Here is a 25,515-nt window from a genome sequence, read left to right as displayed (position 1 = left end):
AACTTGGGAGCTCTGTGTAACCATTTGGATAGCTGATAAGCTTGTGCTTATCGGTTACCTGTTTTAACGGCTATACTCTTCCCTACTAATCACTGCCTTCACAAAACAAGACCACTCCACCATATCTGTCAATTACCCCATGGAAATGGTTGACCATCCTGCTTTTCAACAGTTTGTTCTTCACCCAGTACTCAGGCAAAACCAGACGTGGTTTGATCTGATAGCGGTGGGGACAGGGCTTCTCCACCTTTCTCTTTCTGAAACCCTCCAAGAAGTGCTATAAAAACTCCACACCCCACATGTGGCACAACAACTAGTTTTGTGCATATAAAAGCCAAGGCTGGCATTAGGGGGTAACAAGCAGTGCACCAGCCTGGGGCCCCACACTATAGGCCCCCCCACAAAAATAAGTTGCTCAGACTTTGGCTTCACACTTGGGTAAAAGGGGTCAGGACCAGATGCTGGGCCTTCAGCTTTTTTCCCTGAACCCCAGTGATTAGTACAGGCCCTGCGCTTGATGGACCCTCCCAAAAAAATTGTTTCCAGGCCCCCCATAGGGCTCCAGACTTCTGGCAGAGAACCTCTAGGGGATGCCATTTTGAACAGCATTCCACTCTGCCCCTGCCAGCATGACCTTGCATGCAATGTGAGGCTGGTGTTGGCAAAGCAATACACTCTTAAAAATGGCTCACACAGCCCCTGGCACAGCATGATCTTGCATGCACCCTGTGCCCGAGGTTGCACCAGCAGAGATGAGGCAGTGTGCTCTTAAAAATGTCCTCTTCTCCTTCAGCAGGCTCTTTAAAAGGGCAGCATCCTCTATGCAGCGTGATCTTGCAGGCACTGGAGGTCCTGGGTCATGCCTGCAGGCCCAGGCCATTCTTGGAACCAGTATGCTGGCAATGCATGAGCAGCCCTCGGAATAGGGCTATTAGCCAGGATGGGTAGGAATGGTGTCCCTAGATGTCTCTGTTTCTCTGGAGGTGGGTGATGACAGGGATCACGTGAGGATTACCTGTTGTGTTCCCTCCCTCTGGGGCATCTGGTATTGGTGACTGTTGGCAGACAGGATACAGGGCTGGATGGACCATTGGTCTGACCTATGTTCTTAATCAATTAAACATTGTTTAACCAGTTAACCAATTAAATGGGGGGGGGGGAAGCAGGAACTGCCCCCTGCTGTGGACAGAGGCTGCTCCAACAGGGCTGGAGCCCCTGTTCAGGGGCACCATTAAGTGTGAGGCTTACCAGTCAGCCATTAACATCCCTAAGAGCAACACAGAAAAAAAACCCTAAAGAATCCCATCACTTCCACCCCTACTTCAAACATCAAACCCTGACACCCCATGGGGAGCTGCACCCTGGAAGAAATATTTTACACCCCCTTTTCTAGCCTTCAAACACCCACCCAACCTTGCCAAGTCACCCCCCTCCCCGCCCCTTCTCGCTTTCTCCCCTTCCAGCGCCTGCAGCAACTTGCAAGATGCATGCAGCGCTCAGCACTCAGACTGGGGAGGGGAACAGCAAGAAACGCGCATGCTCCTTGCACGGCTTAGCCTCGCGAGCGGCCATGTTGGATTGGGGCAAGGGAGAGCGGACGCCATCTTTGTTGAAGGCCAGGAATCACGCGCAGCGAACCGTGCCGGGCGCGGCTTCTGCCCGCACCCAAGATGGCGGGGGAGGGGGCGGGCCGCTGATTGGTCGAGCGGGGGGCTGCGCGCAGTCGCGCCTCCCTCCGCTGATTTCCGGAGGGGGGTGAGGCGCGTGCCGGCTGCTGCTGGCCCGGGTCTCGGGGTAGCCATGGGGACGGAGCAGGGGCCGGGGGGCGCCCGCCCTAGGTGAGTGAGACGCGGGGCGGGGGGATGGCTGAGGGCCCGGGGAGACAGTTGGGGGGGCTTGGGAGCGGCTGTGGGGCGGGGGAGGGGCAGTTGGGGGAGGGGCAGTGGAGGCTTTGGGACAGCCCCCCCCGGAGGGGCCAGCTGGGGGCGGGGCAGGGTGTGATAATAGAGGGGGGGGGGAGCAAAGGTTCCTGTCAGCTGAGGCTTGGGCGGCCACCCAGGAGATTCAGGGGCCCGCCCTGAGTGCACAGAACAAAATTTATTCCTCACGTGAAAAATTAGAGGGAACACAGCGGGGGAGAGGTAGTGGGAGGCTGTGGGGCAGTGCCCGATTGAGGGATGGGTAGTGGCAGGGGGGGATGTTGAGCTGGAGGAGGGTCCAGATAGATGGGTATTTGGGGAGATACGCGGAGGCATTTTGAAGGGAGGGTGGAGGATTTCAGGGGGGAAGTAGGGAGAACACTGGAGGAGGGCAGGGCCCGGGTTGGTGGAGGTCATGCATGGAGAGAGAGGCAGTTGGGATATCTTGGGGTGCAGCACTCAGTTGGGGAGGGGCAATTGGGCATAAGGGTTGCAGGTGAGGCTGTGATGTGAAATGGTGGGAGAGTCAAAAATGAGTGGTGTTTGTTTGAGAAGCTGGGACAGATACTTCCCTAAACAGGACTAAGTGGGTTGTTGAGTCGACTGCTCGCATTCCACCCCTTTGCTGCCTCTGTATCAGAGGCAGCAAGGGGGTGGGAGAAGAAGGAGCAGATTCTGGGAAGAGCTGGCTTAAAAGCCAGTTCCCCCCAGCACCATCTCTGTGGTAGTGCCTGCCCCCCGCTCGCTGCTGTCTCTGTTAGAGGCAGCAGTGTGGAGGTGGGGGCTAGGAGAGGCTACCCCCGAAACAGCCATTGCCCGTGGCGGACCTGGGCTTGCAGCAGGCAGAGCCTACTCCAGCAGCAGCCCTGTCCACAGTGGCCTGGGCTGGCCACAGGCAGAGGTTGCTCTGGCTGGGCAGTTAGCCCAGTTCCGTCCCGGCTCTTGCTGGATTCCAGAATCAAACCGCACTGCGGCTCTGCAATTTAAAAGGCAGTAGGTGCCAGGCAGCCTGTCCCCCGGCTCCTGCTGCCTTTTAAATTGCAGAACTGCAGCGGGGTTTGGTCCTGGATCTGGTGCACAAGCTGGGACTGAACTAGACTGCCTTCCCCTATCAACTAATTTAGTAGTCGATAAAAATTCTCTCAACTACTCAATTAATAAATTAACCTCATTTTAACATCCCTAGTCCTGTTCTCCACTCAAGTCACTTCTTCCAACACTTTAAAGTGTCCACTAACTCCTGGATGTGTTAGTTTTTGTGTGCCTATTTTTCAAAGGTGCTGGGAATGGGAATTATACAGTGCCTGCCCCAGCACTACCAGTGACCCCCTGAACTCATCTGCATATTCCACTAAAAAGGGAAAATTCACAATCTGTACCTAGATCAGAAGAGCACCTTCAGTGCTTTCGATAGTCAGCAGGTCACCTCAATCAGCTCTCCACTTCACCAGAGTTGTAGGCTGTTGCCTCTTCTGACAACAGCCAGAGAATGCCCAAATTTGCATGCCCCAAATTGAGACAATTGAAAGCAATGCATGTGCTTGAAAGTATTGGGCATAACCTTCCTGTGACTTTCACTCTTATGTCAAAAGAGGATGATATGCAGAGGCACTGTTTGTAAAATGTATATTTATGAACCTTGGATAAAAATGGTATTAAGTTGTGAAGTATTTATTAAAAATTAGTAATGCCAACCCACCTAACCAGCCCAGGTTCCCTCTGCTTTTGTACAGAGATAAGAATTAAAATGAGGAGACTCTTAGTGGCTTTGCTTTCAGGACTGTTTGACTTCCTGCTTTCTAGTTTTAGACTGAGGGAGTCCAGAGGTAACATAGATCTTGAGAAGGCATTTGCTCAGCCTACTTCTGGATGACTCCCAGGATGTCAGGCTAAGGCATTAGTATGCTGACTGGAAGATCTTTCCTGGTTTGGAGCAATAGAGGGCCTGTCTTCATTGGCCAAAGAATCATGTTTAAACACAGTTGCAGCAAAAAAATTTATAACATAGATTGGCATTAAAGAGGTACAAATTGTGCTGATCAGTTGTGTTTGAGACTAGGTTGAGCACTGGTTCCAGTCATTGCTTGGCCTCCTTTGACATGGGCTACCAAAGCCTTGTTAAGCACAAATTTTGCTGCAGCTGCATCCAGGCCTTCAGTTCAAAGTGAATTTTCTGAAGGACTGGGACTATTAGAAGATGTCCTTTGGGGCTCTAAGGAAATTGTGGACTTGGTTTAGGTTTCCCTCTGAGTAATACTCTGCACTTCTTCATTTTTCAGCTGAAGATTTCATAGCACTTTAATTCTTCACACACTCTGTTGATAGATAGGTAATGCCCCCGTTTTAGAGCTGTGGGAAACTGAGGCATAGAAAGGGGAGTAAGAATAGCCCAATAATCACACACGCAGGCAGTGGCAGAGCCTGCAACTGGAATCTAGCAGTCCTCCTTCCTAATCATTTTCCTTAACCAACAGGCAAAATATCAAGAAATTAGTTTCCTTCTGTTCTCAGTGACAAGTCACTCAATTCTGCATATTAATATAGACTTATAGGTAGTTTTGGACTTCTGGCTTCCCACGTTTCATGGACTCTTGAGATAGCAGAGAGCAAGCTAACAGACTCCTTACCTCTGAGGTTGGGGAGCCATTAATTATGGTAGTGGCTAGGGGCCATCCGAGGAATGGGCCTCTTTGTACGAGGCACTGTAAAATATGTACAGTCGACAGTCCCTGCTCCCAAGAGCTTACAATCTAAATAGGCAAAACAAAGGGTAGAAGAAGGGTACAGAAGGTACAAGCATAATAGGGTGTGATCTAGAAATGTCATATTAGCTACATGCTGTTTGGAGTGGGAGAAGTGATTGAGAGTTGTTGGGTTTTTAACCTGTGGGTTTTAGGCATGAGTTGGCTGATTTGGAATTTAGCAGGTTTTTAAAATCTTTGTTTTCTTTTGCTGAGGGTGATGTTTAAAAAGTTGGAAAGGAATGCCTCATGGCCAAAACAAGTCCAATGAGATCATCGCTTTGACCAAGGCCTTAGGTTTAAATTCTGGAAGCATAAGAAGAGGAATCCTGGCCTCACTGAAGTCAAAGGCAAAACTGCCATTGATTTCACGGGGGCAAGGAATTTACCCAGTATATTTAATCAAAACATTCCACGCACTCCTCTCCCCTCTCAGCTTCCCTGGGATGTTCCCTCTAATCTTTTCCATCCATGTGCACCTAGGCATGTGTGAATGTGCACTACCAACAGACACACACAACCCAGCTATGGGCATTCTGCTAATCAGTTGGGTGGCATTTGAATTTCTCCTGAGTGGCCACACAAGAGCCCAGTTTATAGGGAACCCTGCTCCCCTCCCCTTTAGAGATTAATCCACTGCTTCCATCACTTGCAAACTATGGGATTAAAGCTACATTGTGTCTGTTAGATTTAGGTTTCAAAGGAAGGTGGTTATTAACAAGACGCACAGGAAAGTACAATCTCTCCCGCAAGGAGCTGATGGCCTCAATAATAAAATCAACACAATATAGAACCTAAAACCAATGCTAACATTTCCTTGAATTTGCAAAACTCCAGTGAGGACAGTTCCCTATGGGTGGAGGGAAGGCATTACAGGGTGTAGAGCCCTGCAAATCTGTGGATATCTGCTTTATAGCCATGGTTATTTGCATCCGTGGATGCAGATATCCTCTGCTCATTTTTATAGATATGGATGCGGATACAAATTTTGCATCTAGAACCCTGCAAATTTGTGGGTATCTGCTTTATATCCACAGGTATCCACATCCATGGATGTCAGTACAGATATCCGCAGCTCATTTTTGCAGGTGCGGATACAAATTTTGTATCAGCACAAAGCTCTACCAATCCAAACCTTGCGGTCCCTGCCGCAGCTTCAGAGCCAAACAAATGAAACTAATGAGATCCAAAAGTGAAAGTGATCAGTGTGTCTTTATCCACCATGAGCGTATTCTGAGATGTAAACTAGATCTCACCTAGCTGCATGGATTTAATAGTCAACGGTGCTACTAATAACACAAAGTCAACATGATTTTTTTTACCTGTTACTTCTAAATGCCTGTCTGAGCAGCCGAGCAGACTGGGTTGAAGATTTGGACTACGTTTGAAAGTTCCAAAGTTATAAACTCTACTGTGTGGGCAGTTATTGTGGTAGGAAGGTGCCATATACTGATTTAGTTTATTCCCCTTCTCCACACTACAGAGGGTTGTACTGCTTTAGCTATACCAGTATAGTTGAAGTGGTGCAATTTTTATGTATGGATGAACTCTTGGCTTTCTTAACATTCCATTTGTCTCTTGGTTGGCAGTAGCAGTGAGCATTTTATTTTTGTACCAGGAAAAATAGGATACTTTTTTAAATTAGGATTGTTGGTTTGCCAATCCTGGGGGAATTTGCAATTTTACTGTGGCTCCATATGCAACAAATACTGAATTCCTCCAGAACTAGTTTGCAAAGACTATTTGATATTTTCAACCTCATTCTCCAGTCTGAGCCTCAGTAGAAGTTGTGACAAGCTATAATAATGCTGACATTCTGTAAACATTTTGTTTGGAGCAAATGTGTTTTCTAAAAAGTCATTTAAAGGACTTTTGAAGGAATATAATCACCTTAATATCCTCTATTTCCTTGCAAGGGAATTATCAATTAGAAATTCCCTTGATAAAGCAATTTATTTATCAGAGTCCTGATTACTCGACCTTTGTTGATGGAGCCTGACATTTGGGGCCTTATTTTTATTTATGTTAAAATCTCTTTTTATCACTCTGACAGTATAAAATGGCTTTAAAGTAAGTATGAATTACAGTTACATCCACTTTAAGACACCCTTTCACTGCTGGAGTTGTGTGAAGAAGCCTTAGTGAACATGAGAATCAGGCCCTTTGTCATAACTATTTACTGTCAATTACACCAACATTCCATCTGGCCTTCTTTGGGTTTCCCTGGTTAGTTGCAAACATCTGGTCCCTGGAATTATCACTTCTGTCTTGATGTGTGCTAGAGGCACTGTCTACACAGGGAAATTGACCAGAATAGCTATTATTTTCAAAGACAAAACAAAACTGGGAAAAGGAACTCTACTATAATAAGTGTGTCCACATAAGGAGCTGTTGCTTTTTAAATTCAACCTAATTATATATGGAATAACTTTCAAGTGTAGACAAGCCCTTTGAAGCAAGTTGTATAAGTTGTTTCTAAAGCTGAATGGCTCTGCGCTTTATATTACATAATCAGGATGTCGTCCTCTGATAGGTAACTTTTCTTCACCAAACCCAGGAAGGAGTGTTAGATCTGAAATGAGGAATGTTCGGTTTAACAATAATCTGGCTCCAGTTGGATATTAAAACTTTTATTTTGGCTTTTTTTTGAAGAGTGGGGGGTAATGTTTAGTGACATGCACTGTCTGGTGGGAGTTTCCAGACTGAGATTTGCAAAGTCTATGGTAGGTTGGGGCAATCTTTGCTGGGGGAGGGATGCACAGTGTATATTTGACCAGTACAAGAAAGCTTTCTTGGTAACATTTGTTGGCTCAGCTTGAGTGGTTAAAGCAGAGGTGATAGTGGTAGAAGATGGGAGTTGTTCAGGGAACAGGGGATCTGCTCTGTTCTTCTCTTCACTGAGGGCTGCTGCCTGTTCTTCGGTGCTATATCTTTCTGCTTCTTCAATGCTGATTTTAAAGGGGGTTTTCAGTTTGCAGGAATTGCATGGAAATTCAAATACCATCTGTTTCTGCTGATAGACTGAAACTAAATAAGGGAACCAGCAGGAACCTCCGTTTCAAGTAAACAGTCTTCCTAGTGCAAAATCTGGGGGGCCTATTGGCTACTCTTCAAATCTCTTGTACAGATTGTGAGCTTTTGGAACACCCAGATCAGTTCAGGGTCACTGGTCTGTAGAGGTGGGACCCCACCCTCCTATCCTGAGGGGGTGGGACCCCACCCTCCTATCCTGAGCTCACTTCCACATTCTAAACTGCTTGGCCCAAGCCTAGAGCCCCCTCCTGCATCCCAACTCCTCATCCCCAGCTCAACCTAGTCAGAGCCTTCACCCCCTCCCACACCCATCCTCTTGCCTCAACCTGCTGCCCCCCTCCTGCTCACTGGACTCCTCGTTTTGGCCCCAGCCAAACGTAGGGGGCCCCACAAAATCTAATAGCCCAAGGCCCCCAGAAGAGTTAATCTGGCCCTGAGGGTTGGGTGAGGAGACTTAGGTTAAATAGGGTTGGCTGACTTGAAGGGGCAACATTGAATTGTGAGTAGCCTCTTACTGTGTCCTGCTGCTGGAGAGCATGGTAGTCTGTCATGAATGTCCATGTAGCCCCGGTGAGTCATTGTGTTGTACTGAAACTCAGTGCAGTCTCTTGTCTCCCAGATCCTGCAAGTACCTGGAGGCATCACAGGTGTTTCAGGATTATTGCACTAGAGAAGATTATCTAGTATCGAAAGTGAACTTTGCTCACCTTGAATAGTAAGAGAGAGGTAGCTGTGTTAGTCTGATCTTGCTAAAACAAAAGGAATAATGTGTTCACTTTTTTCATTGTATTCCTCTGGTATATATGGTCATGCCAATTCTCTTCCAGAATATGATCTGAGGAAGTGGTCTGGCCCACGAAAGCTCATCACCTATTAAACCATCTTGTTAGTCTTTAAAGTTTTTCCTTTTGTTTTTGCTCACCTTCGTCTGCAACTTCTTGACTGGGGGCTTCTTGAAGCATGATCTTTGCTAACTTTCTTTTCAGGTGCTCAGTATTCACCTTAGAGGCTCTGAATAATTCTGTGCTTGTTTACATCTGTCCTCTCTTCCTCCTCCTTTGAATCCTTTTTCTTACCTTTACCTCTTGACTTGCATTTCCAGTCAGCTGGGCACAACCATTGGTGAGGAGGAGGGGGACAAAGAGAGTGCATGGAAAAACACAGTTGTTGTTCATGCAGTGATTCTAGGATCTTGTTTAGAGATTTCAGAACATATCACCCTTTACTTTGTAGGCAGCCTAGGGCCTGAAGGGTTGGATCGTGAAAGCCAGTAACACCAGTGAACTCAGAATGACAGAAGAGAAGTTGCCCTGGTTGCCAAAGAATTTTCCTGCTCTGCATGTTCAATAAGAGGTAATATTTAATGTTTAGTCTTTTTCAGTGACAGATCTCAAAGCATCTCACAAAGGTCAGTAAGTGTTATTTTACAGGGGGAAACTTAGGCACATGAGGATGCTGTGACATACCTCAGATTTCAGAATATCATAACGGAGCTGGAATAGAATCTGGGGTTTTCCCAGCCAGTGCCCCATCAATTGGATCATACCCATGCCACTACATAGGAAAATAAAATCCAGATAGTGATGCGTTCTCCCTTATTCTGGAGAGCAGGATGGGGTTTAATCATGATTTAAATGAACAAGTAGGAAACCTTGATTTAAGTCAAGTTTTCCATTTGTGCATTTGACTTATTTTCCCAATTGTTGATTTTCATTGGTTGGTAATCATTTAAATATATTGACTGCAGCAAAACATAGCCTTTGCACGATAGCTGGCTCTTTTTGCTAATCAGCAGGATGCACCATACCCTATGTGCATTTATTTAAACAGTTATATGGCTTAACATACTCTTGTTGAGACTCTTAATTTTTTACATTTGTATTACTCTAGAAAATGGTGAGTGCTGCATTTTTTACTTGTGATATGAAATGAGCTCCATTTGGAAATTCAAATTCAACTAAAATGTACAAAAACACTTTACTTTTTTTATTAAATTAAACTACCCTAAATGCACTGGATACATAAGGGATAAAAGGTTATTAAAACATTTCTTGCCTTTTGAAATTAAGTGTGACATAGTGGGAGTGCTGTCTGCTCTGTAACCCCGAGTTCCCCTACGCTGTGATGTGTGATTCCCACTGACTCACACACACATGTATTGTCTCAGACACCTAGTCCCAGCCTGAGTAGATAACAAGGCTCTTCCCAGGGGGAGAGACAAAGGAAGAGAGGTGGAGACGGCCACCTGGCTAGGGGGCAGGGCCTGGGAGCTGGGCAGTCTTGGCTAGGAAAACAAGAAGAGAAGAGATTAAGCTGAGTACTGAGGGTTTAGGGGCTTGTGGACCCCTACCCCAAGGGTTCTAAGGCTGCCTGGCCCTGACTCCTGTAACCACATCACGTCTATGCTGTGCTGTATCCTGGAGAAGCAATAAACCCTCTCTATTCTACTGGCTGGGAGTCTCATCTTGCTGTGGACGGGGGTGCAGGATTGGGGGGTACCTGACACGCTGCCACACTGAGGCCTGGTATACACTACAGGGTTAGGCTGACGTAAGGCAGCATATGTTGGTCTAGCTCTGTAAGGGCGCGTCTACACTACAATATTGCACCTACTGATATAACACCCACTACACAACCTAATAACTCCACCTCCACGAGAGGTGCAGCATTTAGGCTGACGTAATTAAGGTGATGTAGTGTCTGTGTAAACACTGCATTGCTTTCTCACATGGGGAGTGACAGTTTGAGCTGTCAAAGACAGCAACAGGTGTTAAGTGTGGGACTGGCAGGCCAGAGTCCCTTTGCCCCATGTGAGCCTGACAGGTGCAGTGGTGTGGCTAGTACGTTGCTCCATATTGTCAGTTAAATCAATGGAAGTGGTCCTAATGAGGACAAACCACTGCTAAGAGAGGGATATACTGTGTACACGAAAAACCACAGTAATTACTGAAGTGGTTGTATGTCGGCCTAAGTTAGTTTTGTAGTGTAGACTTGCCCTGAGTTATTAAAGAAAGGAACTATCAGCTGTAGTTGGTGCATTGAACTGATCATTTATGGTCAGTGTCCTACAAGGTTTTAGAACTAGTAGATCTTGTCCACTCGCACCTAGTTTTTATCTGTAGAATGGAAGAGAACAAATGCTGCTTGTTCAACTCCAGATTGGTTGAATAAATTGAAGTAAAGAAATTATCTTCTCTGCTTCTTCTAAATATGTTAAAAACTGGTTTGGCGCTTCATGCTCTGGTTCCAGGTATTTAGCCAGTGACTTGCAGCAGTTTGATGGCTTAATTTTCTTTAAAACTTGTCAGCAAATATGCTCCACTTAGCTTTTTTTCTATTTCATGTATTATTTTAATAGATGGCAATGAATTTAGGCTTGACTCTAGGTTGTCATTATAGCACATTTAATTTGGAATAGATTTATTTTAAAAAATCTGTATTTAATTTAAATCAAAACATTTTAAAATACATTTTTATCCACTGTACTGAAGACCTAGCATGATGCGGGCAGCTGATTCACTTTCTGCTGGTGGTATGCTGGAGTAGTTAATCTCAGAAAATGGCAGCTGAAGGAAATACATTCCTATTAACTGGGGAAGGATAACTATGGGCAGACTCAGCAACACCTGTGGCAAATCCTGTTGAGCGACCATCTCTGCATAAGCTTGAATAAGCCAGGTGTGTCCTTATGCACAAAGTTCCCATAACCACCTTCTGATAATTTGTGTTCATCTGTAATAGCAAAATCTTGCCTTCACATTGACTGTTAAGATACCTCATAGGCTGTTAACAGTCAATGAGAAATCAAGATTTTGCTCCTTACAGATGAACCCAAATCAGGGCAAGATCTTCAAACTTACCCTGAGTGTCTGAGAGGCTAAGCCACCTGTTTCACTCATGTCCCACTGAGATCATTCTTTATAATAATGACTGGCTTATAAATGGGCTCAGTCCAGCCCTTGGCTTGCAGGAAGGTTACTGCAGGGCTGAGCCCAATGGAGAAGGAAGACTTACTCCAAAAAGTCTATATATTGGAATAAATTGCCAAGGGAGGTTGTGGAATCTCCCTCTCTGGAGATATTTAAGAACAGGTTAGATAGACATCTGTCAGGGATGGTGTAGACGGAGCTTGGTCCTGCCTTGAGGGCGGGCGGCTGGACTCGATGACCTCTCGAGGTCCCTTCCAGTCCTATTATTCTATGATTCTATAAGTCCCGTACTCCCCTTCACCTTCCAAAGAATCGCACTGATGATCACTCATTTTACTTCCCCTGCATTCCAGGGAATTATGGAGGACAAACGCAACATCCCGATCATTGAGTGGGAGCATCTGGACAAGAAGAAGTTCTATGTGTTTGGCGTCTGCATGACTATGATGATCCGGGTGAGCGTTTACCCCTTCACGCTCATCCGAACGCGTTTGCAAGTCCAGAAAGGCAAGAGTCTCTACAATGGGACCTTTGATGCCTTTGTGAAGATACTGCGGTCAGAAGGGGCAGCTGGACTATACCGGGGCTTCTTGGTCAACACCTTCACCCTGATTTCAGGCCAGTGCTACGTGACCACCTACGAGCTCACCCGCAAGTACGTGTCCAAGTACAACAACAGCAACGTCGTCAAGTCACTGGTGGCTGGCGGCTCGGCCTCCCTGGTGGCCCAGAGCATCACGGTGCCAATAGACGTCGTCTCCCAGCACCTCATGATGCAGCGTGACGGTGAGACCATGGGCAGGTTCAGAGTGCAGTACCAAGACTGCAAACGTAATGTGGTCTTTGGCCAGACCAAGGATATCATCACGCAGATTTTCAAGGCTGATGGACTAAGAGGCTTCTACAGGGGATATGTGGCCTCACTGCTCACCTATATTCCCAACAGTGCGGTATGGTGGCCTTTCTACCACTTCTATGCAGGTAGGTGAAACCTGGGGACAGCCACGATAACAGACAGAAGAGAGGGAATGCAACAGAGAAAAGAGCATCTGGGGGAAGCTGCCCAAGCTCCGAACAAGTCACGGTAATTAAGGGCCTTAGGAACGATGGAGTAGAAGTGCCGAGATGTCAGTGCTCCCCGATTTTCAATATTTTTTTAACATGTAAAGGTGAAATTACTAATTCAGGGTTGTCTATTGATTTTGCAAGCTCAAGTGCGCACACACTCATTAAACGAATGTCTGTCTCTGTCTCTCTCTCTCTCTCACTGCTACTGAGGTCCAACAAACATAGGCAGTAGTGTCACAGCCATTGGCAATACTTTTCTCCACCCTGTGATATTTGAGACTTGGGCAGGAGGCAAGCTGTAGCAGTTGTCCTTTGGAGTTGGGGTGCTGGATTCACCACCTGACTCACAGGCTGCGTTGCAGTCTAACTGCCTGAGTGGATCCTGCTGAACTTCATTAATGCTCGTAAGGTCTTTAGAGCGTGCCAGCAGGGACTGCCTGGGGTGGTAGAGCGTAACATGCAGCCTGTGGCTTAGGTGGGGAATCTAACACCCCAAGCCCCACAATGACAATCACTGCAGTTTGCTTCCTGTCAGACCCTCCCCATGCAGACTGCGGAGGAGGCAGAGGAGAGGGAATGCAACAGAGAAAGGAGAGGAGAAGGGAGCATCTGGGGGAAGCTGCCCAAGCCCAGAACAAGCCAAGGTAATTAATGGCCCTGGGCAGCATAGGAGGGCAGCTTCCCTTCAGCCAATCCACCCCTTCTCGCTGTCTGGGGATGATTTTTTTCATAAATACCCCTACGCATCTCGGAGCATGGCTGGCACCTCTGTAAATGAGATCACCGCCACACCAAAGAGATTCATACTGGTGCTCCTGAACTGCCATGGGGTGGGAACAGTGTTTCCCACAGGGCACGTTAGCAGAGAGTGGGTCAAGGAAGCATGACTGTCCACGAGAACATTGAGCAGCCATTATCTCTCGGGTCAGCTGGCTTATAGCCATTTGATCACTTTCCTCAGTTAGTGCAGTGTGAAGCATTGATAGACCTCCACACCGGAATGGGGTAGCATGGTCTAACCCAGTGGTTCTCAGCTAGGGGCCTGGGCCCCTGGGGGGCAGTGCACCAGTTTCAGGGGGCCTGCTAAAATCAGCTGGAGAGCGGGCTCTGTGTTAGACTTGCTAGGACCCAGGGCAAAAAGCTGTAACATGAGCTCCACCACCTGGACCTGAAGCCGAAGTCTGAGCAACTAACCTTCACAGGGCCCCCTGTGGCATGGGGCCCTGAGCAGTTGCCCTGCTTGCATCCCCCTTAATACTGATCCTGGCTTTTAATCTACTGGGTATGCAGAAAACCATTGTTGTGGCACAAGTGGGCTTTGGAGTTTTTATAACTTGTTGGGGGGGGCCTCGGAAAGAAAAAGGTTGAGGACCGCTGGTCTAAACACAGGATTGGGAGCCAGGAATGTGAGTATTAATCCCAGCTCATCTACACTGTGTGGGGCCTTGGGCAAGTCACTTGGCACATCTGCCAGGACTTGCCCCTCAGATAGTGGCGTGTGGAGGAGCTGATGGTCACACGATATTTTGAAAATTAAAGCTGCTGCATACATAAGACTCCTGCTTTCCCAAGTGTGAAATCCAGTTGTCTTTAGGCAGCAAAAAGGCTTCTAGAGTGTGAAATCCCTTGGCAGAACCAGGGTGGAGCTACAAGTAAGTTCAGCTGCAATTGTGCATCTAAACAAGATATGTTTGTGTTTGATTGGTTTTAAACCTAGTGCCAAGCCTAGTGTTACTTCAGTGGCTCTCATCCTTTCCAGACTACCATACTCATTTCAGGAGTCTGTCTTGTCTTGTGTGCCCCTAAGTTTCACCTCACTTAACTCACTTACAAAATCAGGCATGTTATAAAGAGGGTAGTGATTGATTATTGCCCATGTCTACTGATGGTAGGACAAGTAATGGGCTAAATCTTCAGCAAGAGAGATTTATATTGGATATTACAAAAACCTTTCTAACTATAGGTTGGAACCTCTCTAGTCCAGCACCCTCAGGACCTGATAGCTGCCAAACCAGATAATTTGCCAAACCATTGGAGGCCAATATTGTCTAGCAGCCTTACTAGCACTTCCACTGTTTATTGGGCTCTTAGAAGATAGGGGTAAATTAGAGCTAAATAACAGCACAGAACACTGCGAGCCAGGACTGGTGGCTGTAAACTTTATAGGACTGCGGAAGACTTGGCGAAGCCCATGATCAGTGGACATCTGGCTAACTAAAGTCATGCCAGACCATGGATGTTGCTGGACCAGAGAGTGCCAGACTCGAGAGGTTCAGCCTGTATCAGGGAAGTTATCTGGAACAGACTTCCAAGGGAGGTTGTGGAATCTCCATCATTAGTGGTTTCTAAGAAGTGGTTGGGCAAACACCTGTCAGAGATGGTTTATGTGGTCCTGTCTTAATGCAGGGGACTGGATTTGAGGACCTCTCAAGGTCCCTTCCAGCTCTACATTTCCATGATCCTATGATTGATTACCTCTTTCCTGCAGCAACATCCCTCACATTGCAGTGTGTGTATTTAAAAACTACCCAGGATGTTGTTTAACGTACTAAAAAGTAAAAGAATGAAGAAAGGTATGGCACCCACACCTGCTGCTTTAGAGAACGTGTCATTCTCTGCTTGGAGGGATGTTGCAAGAAGTAGTGTTATGAGTGAATACTGGGAGTTCTGGCTGGAAGGAAGTACAGGGTATGTACATGTATACACATGCATCTGTAACTTTACTCTCCCTCCTGTTCGCAGAACAGCTCTCTCGTCTGACACCTAGAGACTGTCCACACCTCCTTCTCCAAGCTATCTCTGGGCCTCTAGCAGCTGCAACGGCATCCACTCTCACCAACCCCATGGACGTTATCAGGGCTCGTGTGCAGGTAAGAACTCAGCCTAAAGGTAGTGATGGTGAAGTGTCTGGAGGACTGGACTTGGAATCACAAAGCAAAAGTTTTGTCCCAGCTTTGCCACTGATCTGTGCAGCTGTGACCAAAAATGCATTGACTATTCGATTAGTGAATTACACACTACTTAACATCCTTATTCTGCACCCAACCTCCATCCTAGACCTTGCATCTCCTCCATTAATATCAGGGAAGAGTGCAGCCCTCGACTACTTTCCAAAATCTGAGTGCCCCCCCCCCCCCCCCCCCCCGTCAAAAATTATTGCCCACCCCTGCTATGGACTGTCTTCTCGGTGAATCTGTAGCACAGTTCTGAGGGGGAAGATCTGTCCCCAATGGTCATAGAGTCTTTGTTATAACTCTGCTACAGTTTAAATTCAGTTATACCAGCCTGCTTCTCCAGTGTATTTTATTTGGTTATTTCCTAACCTAATGGGCACAAAAATACCCACCCAATTTTAGTCCCATGCTGCTTCTGTGAAACTGTGTTCATGTTGGTCAAAGCTCATACTTTGTTTTTCCTCTTCACTTCTCCTGATCTCCCACCTCTGCTCTGCAGGCTGTAACAACATCAGTATGAGCTGATGCGAGGCAGGGAGCAGAGAGCCAGCCAGAATAACTTAACCCTACAGTGTACATTTTCATCCCCAAATTATATACATGTAGCAGTGCTGAAAGGCAGCTACTTCTGGGTTAGAGATGTAAGAGACTAGTTGACTATCCAATAAGCATATGCGGGCTCTCGTACATTTCAAAAGCCGGGTGTGAGGGCCTGCTTGAGTCCCCTGCTGGCATGGTCCTCCCCGTGCGTGTTTTGCTTTTGAAATGTGCAAGAGCCCCTTCTGGGGCTCTTATACATTTCAGAAGCGGGGCGCATGGGGCCAGCGGGGGACTGCTTGAGTCCCATGCTCACCCCCTGCGCCCCATGGTGTGTCCGCCTTTGAACTGTAGCAAGAACCAGCAGAGCTGTTGCTACACTTCAAAGGCGGAGGTGCCCTTATCGACTATTCAAACAGTCGATGCAAATTGCATCAACTATTCAATTAGCTTATTAATCTAAATTTAACATCCTTACTTTGGGGAGCACCCAGCAGGAAGTGAAATGGTGTTGCAAGACAAACTCGGGGCTTGTGGGGTCTGTTATGTAAATGCATAGGGGGATGGAACAAACATTAACGCAAGTGCTCAAACGCCACTACGGGCAGGTTGTTCCATCACTGCCTTGTCACCAGATGGGCTGGTCCTTTAAGGGAAGTGGATTTAGTTGCACATAAGACACATTAGCTGCGCCGCAGATTGTGATGTAAAATCCAAGGATCCCAGTTGGTTGGAAGAGCTGCAGAGAGGCTCCTGTAGGATTCCTTGGGCTAGGGAAAGGACCTAGAAGGTAGCTTGCTATATTAGCCAGGTGCAAGATGTGACTCAGGATCTCACTGTATAGGCAGCAGCAGCCCTTCTAGGCATGGGCCTTAGGAGGGTTCATGTGGCAATATCTGATTTAACTGTGCAATGAACTGTTTGAGTAAATGGATTATTTGGAAAGGGAATGAAATCCTGATGCCAGTGAAACTCCCACCAGTATGTGAGCGGGTTACGTGGGAGTGAGGAAACTGAGGCAGAGTGTGACTGTGGGTTTACCCAGTTAGAGCCTCCTTTTGGGTTTCTTGCATCTTTCTTTGAAGTAGCTGGTTCTGGCAACTGTCCAATCAAGGACACCAGACTGGAGGGACTTCAAGTCTGGTCATTGATGCTCTAGTTTCTGTGATTTCCCCTCAAATTAAAACCAGAAAGCAGTTCAGTGGTGGGCCTCTTGAAGGATCTCGGCAGAATAATCCCTTGTGCAACCCTCATGCAGTTGTTTTGTCTTCCACTGCCCAGGCTACCTGCTGGTGCTGCCTCTCTGAGCAATTGCCTCTCCTGTTTCATTCTTGACTTTGCAGGTAGAAGGCAAGAACTCCATCATTCTCACTTTCAAGCAACTAATGGCAGAGGAAGGTCCCTGGGGCCTCACTAAAGGCCTTTCCGCCCGCATCATATCGGCCACCCCTTCCACCATTGTCATAGTGGTGGGGTACGAAACTCTGAAGAAGTTGAGCCTCCGCCCGGAGCTTGTGGACTCTAGACATTGGTAGCAAACAGTGAATGAGAGAGTTTCTTATAAACCCTATGGACTCAAACGGTGCTTAAAAGCTCACCGAAAGAGGGGATCTCCCTCGATTACAGGATTGTGTGGTTTCCCAGCAAAGGAAAAAGTCAAGAGCAGCTGCTGTCACTTCCTCAGATCTGATTGCAACACAACTTTCTACTGCTGTCTGTCTGGGGGGGGAACCACGGCAAAGCTTTTGACTGACAAGTCATTCAAAGACAACCAAGTGTGTGAGTGAAACCTAACATTTTCCTGATCTCTTTCAAATTAAAGACTGTCAGTTTAAGCAAAAAGAGAAAAAAAAAGTTTCATTCTTGAAATGAATTTTAATCTTTTAATTTTGCCAAATTTCCATATGGGGAGAAATATACAAACTCGAGCAGGGCCTCCTGGTGGAAAGTCTGCTTATTGCAGGGGTATTGTGGGAGGTGAAAAATATATATATTATATATGTATATAGTAAAAACTTTTCTCAAACATCTTTTTATGTTTAAAACTTGAGGGAAGAGAATAACAAATACCTAGATCAGTTTTAAGACCTTGCCTACCACTTTCTGAATAACTCTGTGCATAATTTTTGTATATGCTTGCAAACTATTTCATTTCCTCACATAACTTCCAAATGTCCAAGCTGGTGTTTTGATGCACATGAGAGTTAAGTAGCATTTGAGGTGTTTGCTTCTTTTAGCTAATGGCAATTATGCTTCCTAATCCAGGTTTTAATCATCTTTCTTATTTATTTTTTTAAAATTTCATGGTGATGTGGGGATGAGAGGACAATTTATTGAGGGACTGACTAGTTACTCTGTGGCCTTGGCAAATGTGAGTGTAAATATTCTACAGCCAATGGAAATGTCTGCTGTTCCCCATCCTTAATTTCTCTAAGCACAAACAAATCCAGAGATTGATGGAAATGCCCAATTGCTCCGTTAGGGGCACATTGAACTGGATGTGACTGAGAAGCAGGAACTGAACTTGCTTTAGTGAGCATAGGCTGTGAGAAGGAAAATTGCTTCTTCCTTTCCGTCCAGCGCATGCATACCCGATAGGTGTGCACCTATTAACTACTGAGTAACAGTTCAGTACTACAAAATAGATCAAAATTCTGCCTCTGTGGGAGAGGAAAGGGATTTTCATCTATTTTGTTTTAGAGAAAAGCTTATTCCAAACTCTGGCTTGTCTCTTATCAGACTTAAGGTTCTGAATCAAGTTGTGAGCGAGAGCCTGTACTCAGGGAGTCCGATTCTTTTCTTAGTCACATTACCCTAGACATGCATCCTGTGATGGAGAGCAGAATCTGGTCCTCAAGCTTTTTCCTAGCTTGTCAGAGGTTGGGGGGTTGGTAAGATAAAGCAGATAACCCCCTGCTTTCAAATAACTGGTACTTATACCTCAGACTGGTATTTGGCTGCTGTTTTCCTCTCTCACTGCCTTAGTGCTGACCCTGTTCTAGCCCTCAGTAGAGCACAGGGCTCCCCAGATCCACAGACTTGAGGAGCTCTTGGTTTCCACTGTGGATGGAGTCAGGCCCTGAGGTTCATCATTAAGGCACAGACTTCCTGTGTGACACTGGGCAAATTGTTCAGTCACTGTACTTCAGTTTCCATTCTCTGACATGGAGAAAATAGTACCCTTCACATGGAGTGTTATGAGGATAACCCACAGGCATGAGATGCTAACACATCAAGGTGCTGGATATCACATCAGGAACTAGACAGAGGTGAGAAGGGCTGCAGGCCACCAGCTGGTACATCTGACCCTGACTCTGTTCTCCGTCAAGCTATATGCATGAACACAAGGTGTGTAGGACTCCCATCTTCAACACACTATGGTCCAAAGTCCGGTATCAAATCCCGTTCCCTTAAAAGGAAAGATTGTGGAAAAGGACAATATCAATCGAACCACACAGACTTGCAGGATGGAAAAAAGTGGATCCTAAAACTGTAAATATGGACAAAATTGTATTCAAATTATCTGGGATCATGAGTTATCTGTTCCTGGGAATGCAGCAAGAGGAGCACATTGGTTTCTGTATGTTACATAAACCATACAGATGAAACCTCATAAATGGTTATGGAGGTGAGGTGCCAAACATAGTACTGTGGGCTTTAACACTGTAAGAAAACTGAAATTGTATCCCATAATAAATTAGCCCTCTTTCATTTGAAAACAGGTGGCTTTCTTGACTAAGGCAGGTAATTTATGATCTCTAGTGGGTAACTGTTTCAAATACTCTGGAGTCATGATGCTCTTTTTAACTGGCATTTGTTTTATTAACTGAACCGAGTGACCTCTCTTACACAGCAGACATTGGGTTACAGTTGCCAGAAACGGATCCTAAACAAGTTGAAAAGCACTGACCAAATTGGTCAAAATCTCCTCTCCGAAGTCCAGACAGGCAGCTGTCACTGAAGTCTGTGGATTTGAGGGCAAAATGTGGCTATAATGGACTAAATGTTACACAATACAATGTTTTAAAAATAGTTGTCTTCAAACAGCACATAGAAGCTGGTAATGCCACTAAAAGTTGCTTCAGCAATTGAAAAAAGCTGGGCTCGTCAAATGAGCCATATCACACTTGAGCCAGTGTGACGAACCCACTCTTAAGCTGCGTATTTAACAAACAGCTCTCTGGGCTTGTTTTCTCTGTTTTTGATTAAAGGTATTTGTGTTTGAAATCTCATTCCATAATTGTATGTTTTGCAGTGAAGGTTGTTATGCTGTCTTTCAAGATCTGACATGGTTCGATTTAGGGATGTAAGGTTTAAATGGTTAACTGATAAGCTTATCGGTTTCCATAATGGTTGCACACCAATTTCTGACCTCATTCATAGGGAGCTGGCTGCTGCCCCCACACTGCTGGCTCTGTATCAGTACTTGCAGCGTGAGTCAGCAGCTGGCTCACCAGGAGTGGGGTTGGGAGCTGGTGTGCTAGTAAGCTAGTTCCTGGTGCACACTGGCTCCAACTGCCGGCCCTGTTCCTAGGAAGCCAGCTTTCACCCCATGCTGCGGGCTCTGCAATATGAAACTACAGCGCAGTCAGCTTCCCAGGAGCCAAGCCAGCACCCAGGAGCTGGCTCCTGATGCGCACTGGCTGCTAGCCTTGCTCCCAGGACGCCAGCTACACTGTGGGCTCTACAGTATAAGCTTTATACTGCAGAGCCTGCAGCGTGTAACTAACTGTGTAATCGTTAAGATTTTTAACGGTTACATGATTACATTATTAACCGTTTAACATCCCTAGTTTGATTTTGGGGTGTCTGTATAGTATCAGTTATCTTGATCTGCAGAAGGACCCTGTGAGGACCCTTTCTCTAAAAACATCAATATCTGACAATTTCTAACAGGTGAGAGGATAGCTTTTTGTGGGAGGAGAAGAGATTATGCCCCTAAAGGGCATTGTCAAATTTAAAAAATTTTAGAGACTCCATCTTGAAATGTAGTCAACTTAAAAAGAATTGAAAGTAGGCTCAAGTTCTATACTTGCCTGAGAATCCCTCTGCCAATTTTGTGATTTCACAACCAGGGATGTTAAAAGGGTTAACCTGTTAAAAGATAGCACTTAACCGGTTAACTCTTAACCTAGGTCCTGCCGCCCAGTTGTACAGCAGCCAGAATCTCATTTGGCCCTGCGATGGTTATGGCTGCTCTGGCCTGGCATGGCTGGCCACTGCTAGAGTTAATTGGCCAAGGGCTGGTTAACTGGTAAGCATACCGGTAAGGCTCATACCAGTTAACATCCCTGTTCACAGCAATTTCTTATTTACAAATCTGCCTCCACACAGCAATAGGAGAAATTATCACTGATAAAGTGATTATAGTTGCACAGTGAAAATGATTCTGTGCAGAGTGTCAAATTTAAGCACCATGCAAGGTTAAACCTTGTAGAAAAACATAGACAGAGGCATGTGTAATACTTGAAACTGACTAGATAGCAAGTAAAGCGTCCCTTTGTATTGATATATAGTTCAGCTAGTCTGGATTTAACTTTTACAAATGTGTGTTTTGGGTTTTTTTTCCTGCACAAAAATGTAGGCAATCTGTTTTCCTTCTGTTTTTCTGCAGGAACCTGGCATCTCTAGCAATCTGTTTTGTCCTGTTTGGATGATTATTCTTCCCCACATAGCTCAGATTTAATTGATCACTCATTAAACCATCAAGCCTTAAATATATCCAATCAGTCCTTCAGATCTGAATCAGGCAGAGGTTTCCACTGGGGATGTCACAAGAGAATTATAGTATATTGTGCTAATCAGCCTGTACTGGCTATAACTCTTTATCTTTTCTGGCAGATAAAGCATTTCAATCCCTTTGTGGTTCTATTCATTTGGGTTAGTTTTTTTCTGCTCAAGGGCATTTATCAACTGTGGAGTGACTATGCTAATCTCTACTGTGTCAACATGTGGTAGTACAGTATTTCCAATGAATTTTGCTCACATTTTATGATCTTGTCAATTTATTCTTGATGCCCTTACTCCCAACCTTTCTGATGTGCTACAGGTTTCTATGTACAGTAGTGGTCACCCTGTCTGTAAACTGATGAGTGGATAGAATTGTTTCCTGATGAAATCCATGCATGTCTTTATCCTAAGTGCAAGCCCCTCTAGATAACGGAGTATTTTGAAGTCTTGCCGCGCTCTCAGGCTCAATCTTATTTTTTATTAAATATGGTGATGTCAGCTGAACTTTCCCATACCCGCATACCAATCTGCAAGAAGAAATCTGGGAATGGAACATTGTAGGGCTTCCATTGTTTTGGAGGAACTGTTGGGCTGGAATAAAGAAGTGTCCCAACGCAATACAATCTCTGAATGAGTTTGGGGAGTTTGAAAGCCATGATGCTGGAATTTGACTGCCTACGTCTGTTGCAATGGGAGTATAGAATGATACGACTCGATGCCTGTTCTAAAATCAGATACTGGGTGAATGTATTGTGTACATTTAACAGGTTTCACTGTTGCACTGTAATATGTCTTTGTGTAATTCATTAAAGCTTTTATTATTTATTTGATTCTCATTATGTATCTAACTTGGTTTAAGTAATTTCCATATTGCAGAGTTTGCAAGTTAACTTTTTTCTACCCTCTGAAGGTTCTGATACAGTTACCTGTTTTGTTTAACATTTCATTGACTGAAGCCCTAGATTTTGTTACATTTCTCTCTAGAACATCTAAGGTGGGATAGTCAAAGTGAAACTTGAGATGCAGCCTGATTCTCCTCAATTTACACCAGTATAAACTAGGAATGTAAATGACTAGTCGACTATCTGATAAGCAAATGCCCTGGGTTCCATGCAGCACTGCCACTTTGAAACACCACAGGGAGCATAGGGCCAGCGGGGGACTCTACTGGACTTGTGCTTCCTCACAGCACTTTTGCTGTTGCTACACTTCGAAGGCAGAGCCGATTAATCTAAATTTAACATCCCTAATATAAACCTGTTAATTCCCTTTACTTCAATGGAGTTACACTTGACTTACATGTGTGCAAGAGAGTGAAGGCTCAGGGAGTTTGTTAAACACTTAATTCAGTAGGTTGTGCCCACAAAAGCTGCTGATACTAGCTACATTTTTCTGTTAGTCTCTAAGGTGCTATTTGTTGTTTAAGGTTTTTTTTTCCAGTAGCACCTAAGACTCAATCAGATAGGGACCTGTCATAACATGGTTTGTACAGCATCTAGCACAATGAGGTCCTATCTCAAAGAGCTCCCACTGGATGTGGAGGCTGAAGGGGTAGTGTCAGACTAATAACACAGAGAGGCTGCTCTTGCTGACAGGAAATGCAAAAGAGAAGGCTCTTGTACCCCCGGCTGAACTCTTGTGAGGTAAGAGGAAGCTAATGTTAGAGATGCTTCCATTCATACTTTCACCAGGGGCCAATATGTCAGCTGGGCCAAGTCCCAGGGATCTGCTATAGAAAAACTATATATAGTATGTGTTTGCATGGAGAGGGGGAAGGACTGGATGGTGGTGGTGGAAGATCAAAACTGAATTAAAAGGTTTCCATTTTTTATACTCCCAAGCGTTCATTGTTTTAACAGTTCCAATAACTACTCAATTTCAAGATCTTTCTGAGAGACCATCATCAAGTATATTCCCCAGCTCATCTGATGAATTGGATCTTACCCACAGAAGCTCATGATCCTATATATTTTTATGTCTCTAAAGTGCCACAGGACCACTTGTTTAACTATATTATTCTAACTAATGAGCGCATCCGGGCAAGAAGCTTGGCTGCTTTTGTAATTGTTTCCAGGTCTTAGTTTCCTTCTGTAAGTGTATTTGTAATGGTATTCTCCCTACCTCGTTTCTCTCCCAGAAGAGTGCAGAAAAAGGTAAGCTTATTGCACAGCATGTTACAAATGTGAATCAAGTCATGTAATGTGCCCTTGAGATGGCAGAGAAGGGAAACTGGCACACAGAAGAGACTTTCCTAATACCACTAAGCACATGTGCTCAAACCTCTTGTTAGGTCCCTATAACCTGAGATTACTTTTAAACCACAGTACAAATCAACAATGGAAAATTAGACACCACCCTCTACAGAAAACTCACTGACTCATACAGTTACCTACATGCTTCCAGCTCCCATCCAGAACACACCACACGATCCATCGTCTATAGCCAAGCCCTTCGATCCAACCGCATCTGCTCTAATCCCACTGACAGAGACCAGAAGCTTCAGGATCTCTACCAAGCATTTATAAACCTCAACTACCCACCCAGAGAAATAAAAAAGCAAATTGAAAGAGCCAGATGAATACCTAGAAACCATCTACTTCAAGACAGACCCAAGAAAACCAACAATAGAACACCACTTGTCATCACCTACAACCCCCAACTTAAACCTGTCCAACACATTATCAATAAACTACAGCCTATCCTGGAACAGGATACCATACTCCAAGAGGCTCTGGGAGACAGACCCATAGTCTCCTATAGACAACCACCTAACCTCAAGATGATTCTTACCAACAACCACAGGACATACCACACTAATACCAACCCTGGTACCTTCCCTTGCAACAAACCCCGTTGCCAGCTTTGTCCACATATTTATTCTGCTGATGCCATTATTGGACCTAACCAAGTGAGTTATAAGATCAAGAACACATATTCCTGCGCATCCAGAAATATAATCTATGCTATCATGTGCCGAAAGTGTCCGTCTGCTATGTACATTGGACAAACATCTCAGACACTTCGCCAAAGGATTAATGCCCACAAAACAGATAGACAAGATCACAAAGAAAAAACAGTTTCTTGCCATTTTAACCAGAAAGGACACTCTCTCAATGACTTAACCATCTGCAGTCTGCTACAAAGACCTTTTACATCTGCACTTGAAAGGGAATCCTCTGAACTGTCATTCATGTTAAAATTCGACACTCTCCGAGAAGGAATGAACAAACACTCAAACTATCTTACCCATTACCAAGATAGCTTCCCCAATTATCACCTCTAATACCATTAGCTCACAAACATCCCACTCTCCCCACCTCTAATATCAATTCACAGACACTTTCCTTCCTTTCCCCCCAACCCCTGCATCCCCCTCCTGTTCTGAAATGTGATTTGTCCTTTTCATGTGTGTTCATTTTTTTAATTGTATCCTTTGGTATATATGGTTGTGACTATTTTCTTCCACTATTTGATCTGAGGAAGTGGGTCTGGCCCACGAAAGCTCATCATCTAATAAACCATCTTGTTAGTCTTTAAAGTGCTACATTGTCCTGCATTTTAAACCCTGGGCCACTTAAAAAAAACAACCAAAAATCTAATAGTG

The 25,515-nt window shown here is 45.2% G+C and overlaps 1 protein-coding gene across 3 annotated transcripts; it reads left to right on the top strand.

Annotated features, from left to right (window-relative positions):
* Positions 1-1,672: 1,672 nt before the first annotated feature.
* SLC25A44 (solute carrier family 25 member 44) lies at positions 1,673-22,736 on the top strand. 3 transcript variants are annotated; one of them, XR_012897530.1, is made up of 5 exons: positions 1,674-1,838; positions 8,927-9,046; positions 11,976-12,603; positions 15,438-15,560; positions 17,525-17,661. XR_012897530.1 is itself a non-coding variant. In XM_075908322.1 (5 exons), exons 3-5 carry the CDS (start codon positions 11,982-11,984, stop codon positions 17,714-17,716), a joined length of 942 nt encoding a protein of 313 aa, XP_075764437.1. In that variant the 5' UTR covers positions 1,681-1,838; positions 8,927-9,046; positions 11,976-11,981; the 3' UTR covers positions 17,717-22,736. The 3 variants fall into 3 exon arrangements, 1 of the variants encoding a protein (XP_075764437.1); XM_075908322.1 differs by having other exon boundaries at positions 1,681-1,838; positions 15,433-15,560; positions 17,525-22,736; XR_012897531.1 differs by lacking the exon at positions 17,525-17,661 and having other exon boundaries at positions 1,673-1,838; positions 11,976-12,706; positions 15,433-15,563.
* Positions 22,737-25,515: the final 2,779 nt, after the last annotated feature.

The sequence above is a fragment of the Pelodiscus sinensis genome, chromosome 24, assembly GCF_049634645.1.
Source record: "Pelodiscus sinensis isolate JC-2024 chromosome 24, ASM4963464v1, whole genome shotgun sequence".
NCBI lineage: Eukaryota > Metazoa > Chordata > Testudines > Trionychidae > Pelodiscus > Pelodiscus sinensis.
The sequence above is the reverse complement of the archived record's forward strand: the minus strand, read 5'-3'. Positions and strand labels throughout refer to the sequence as shown.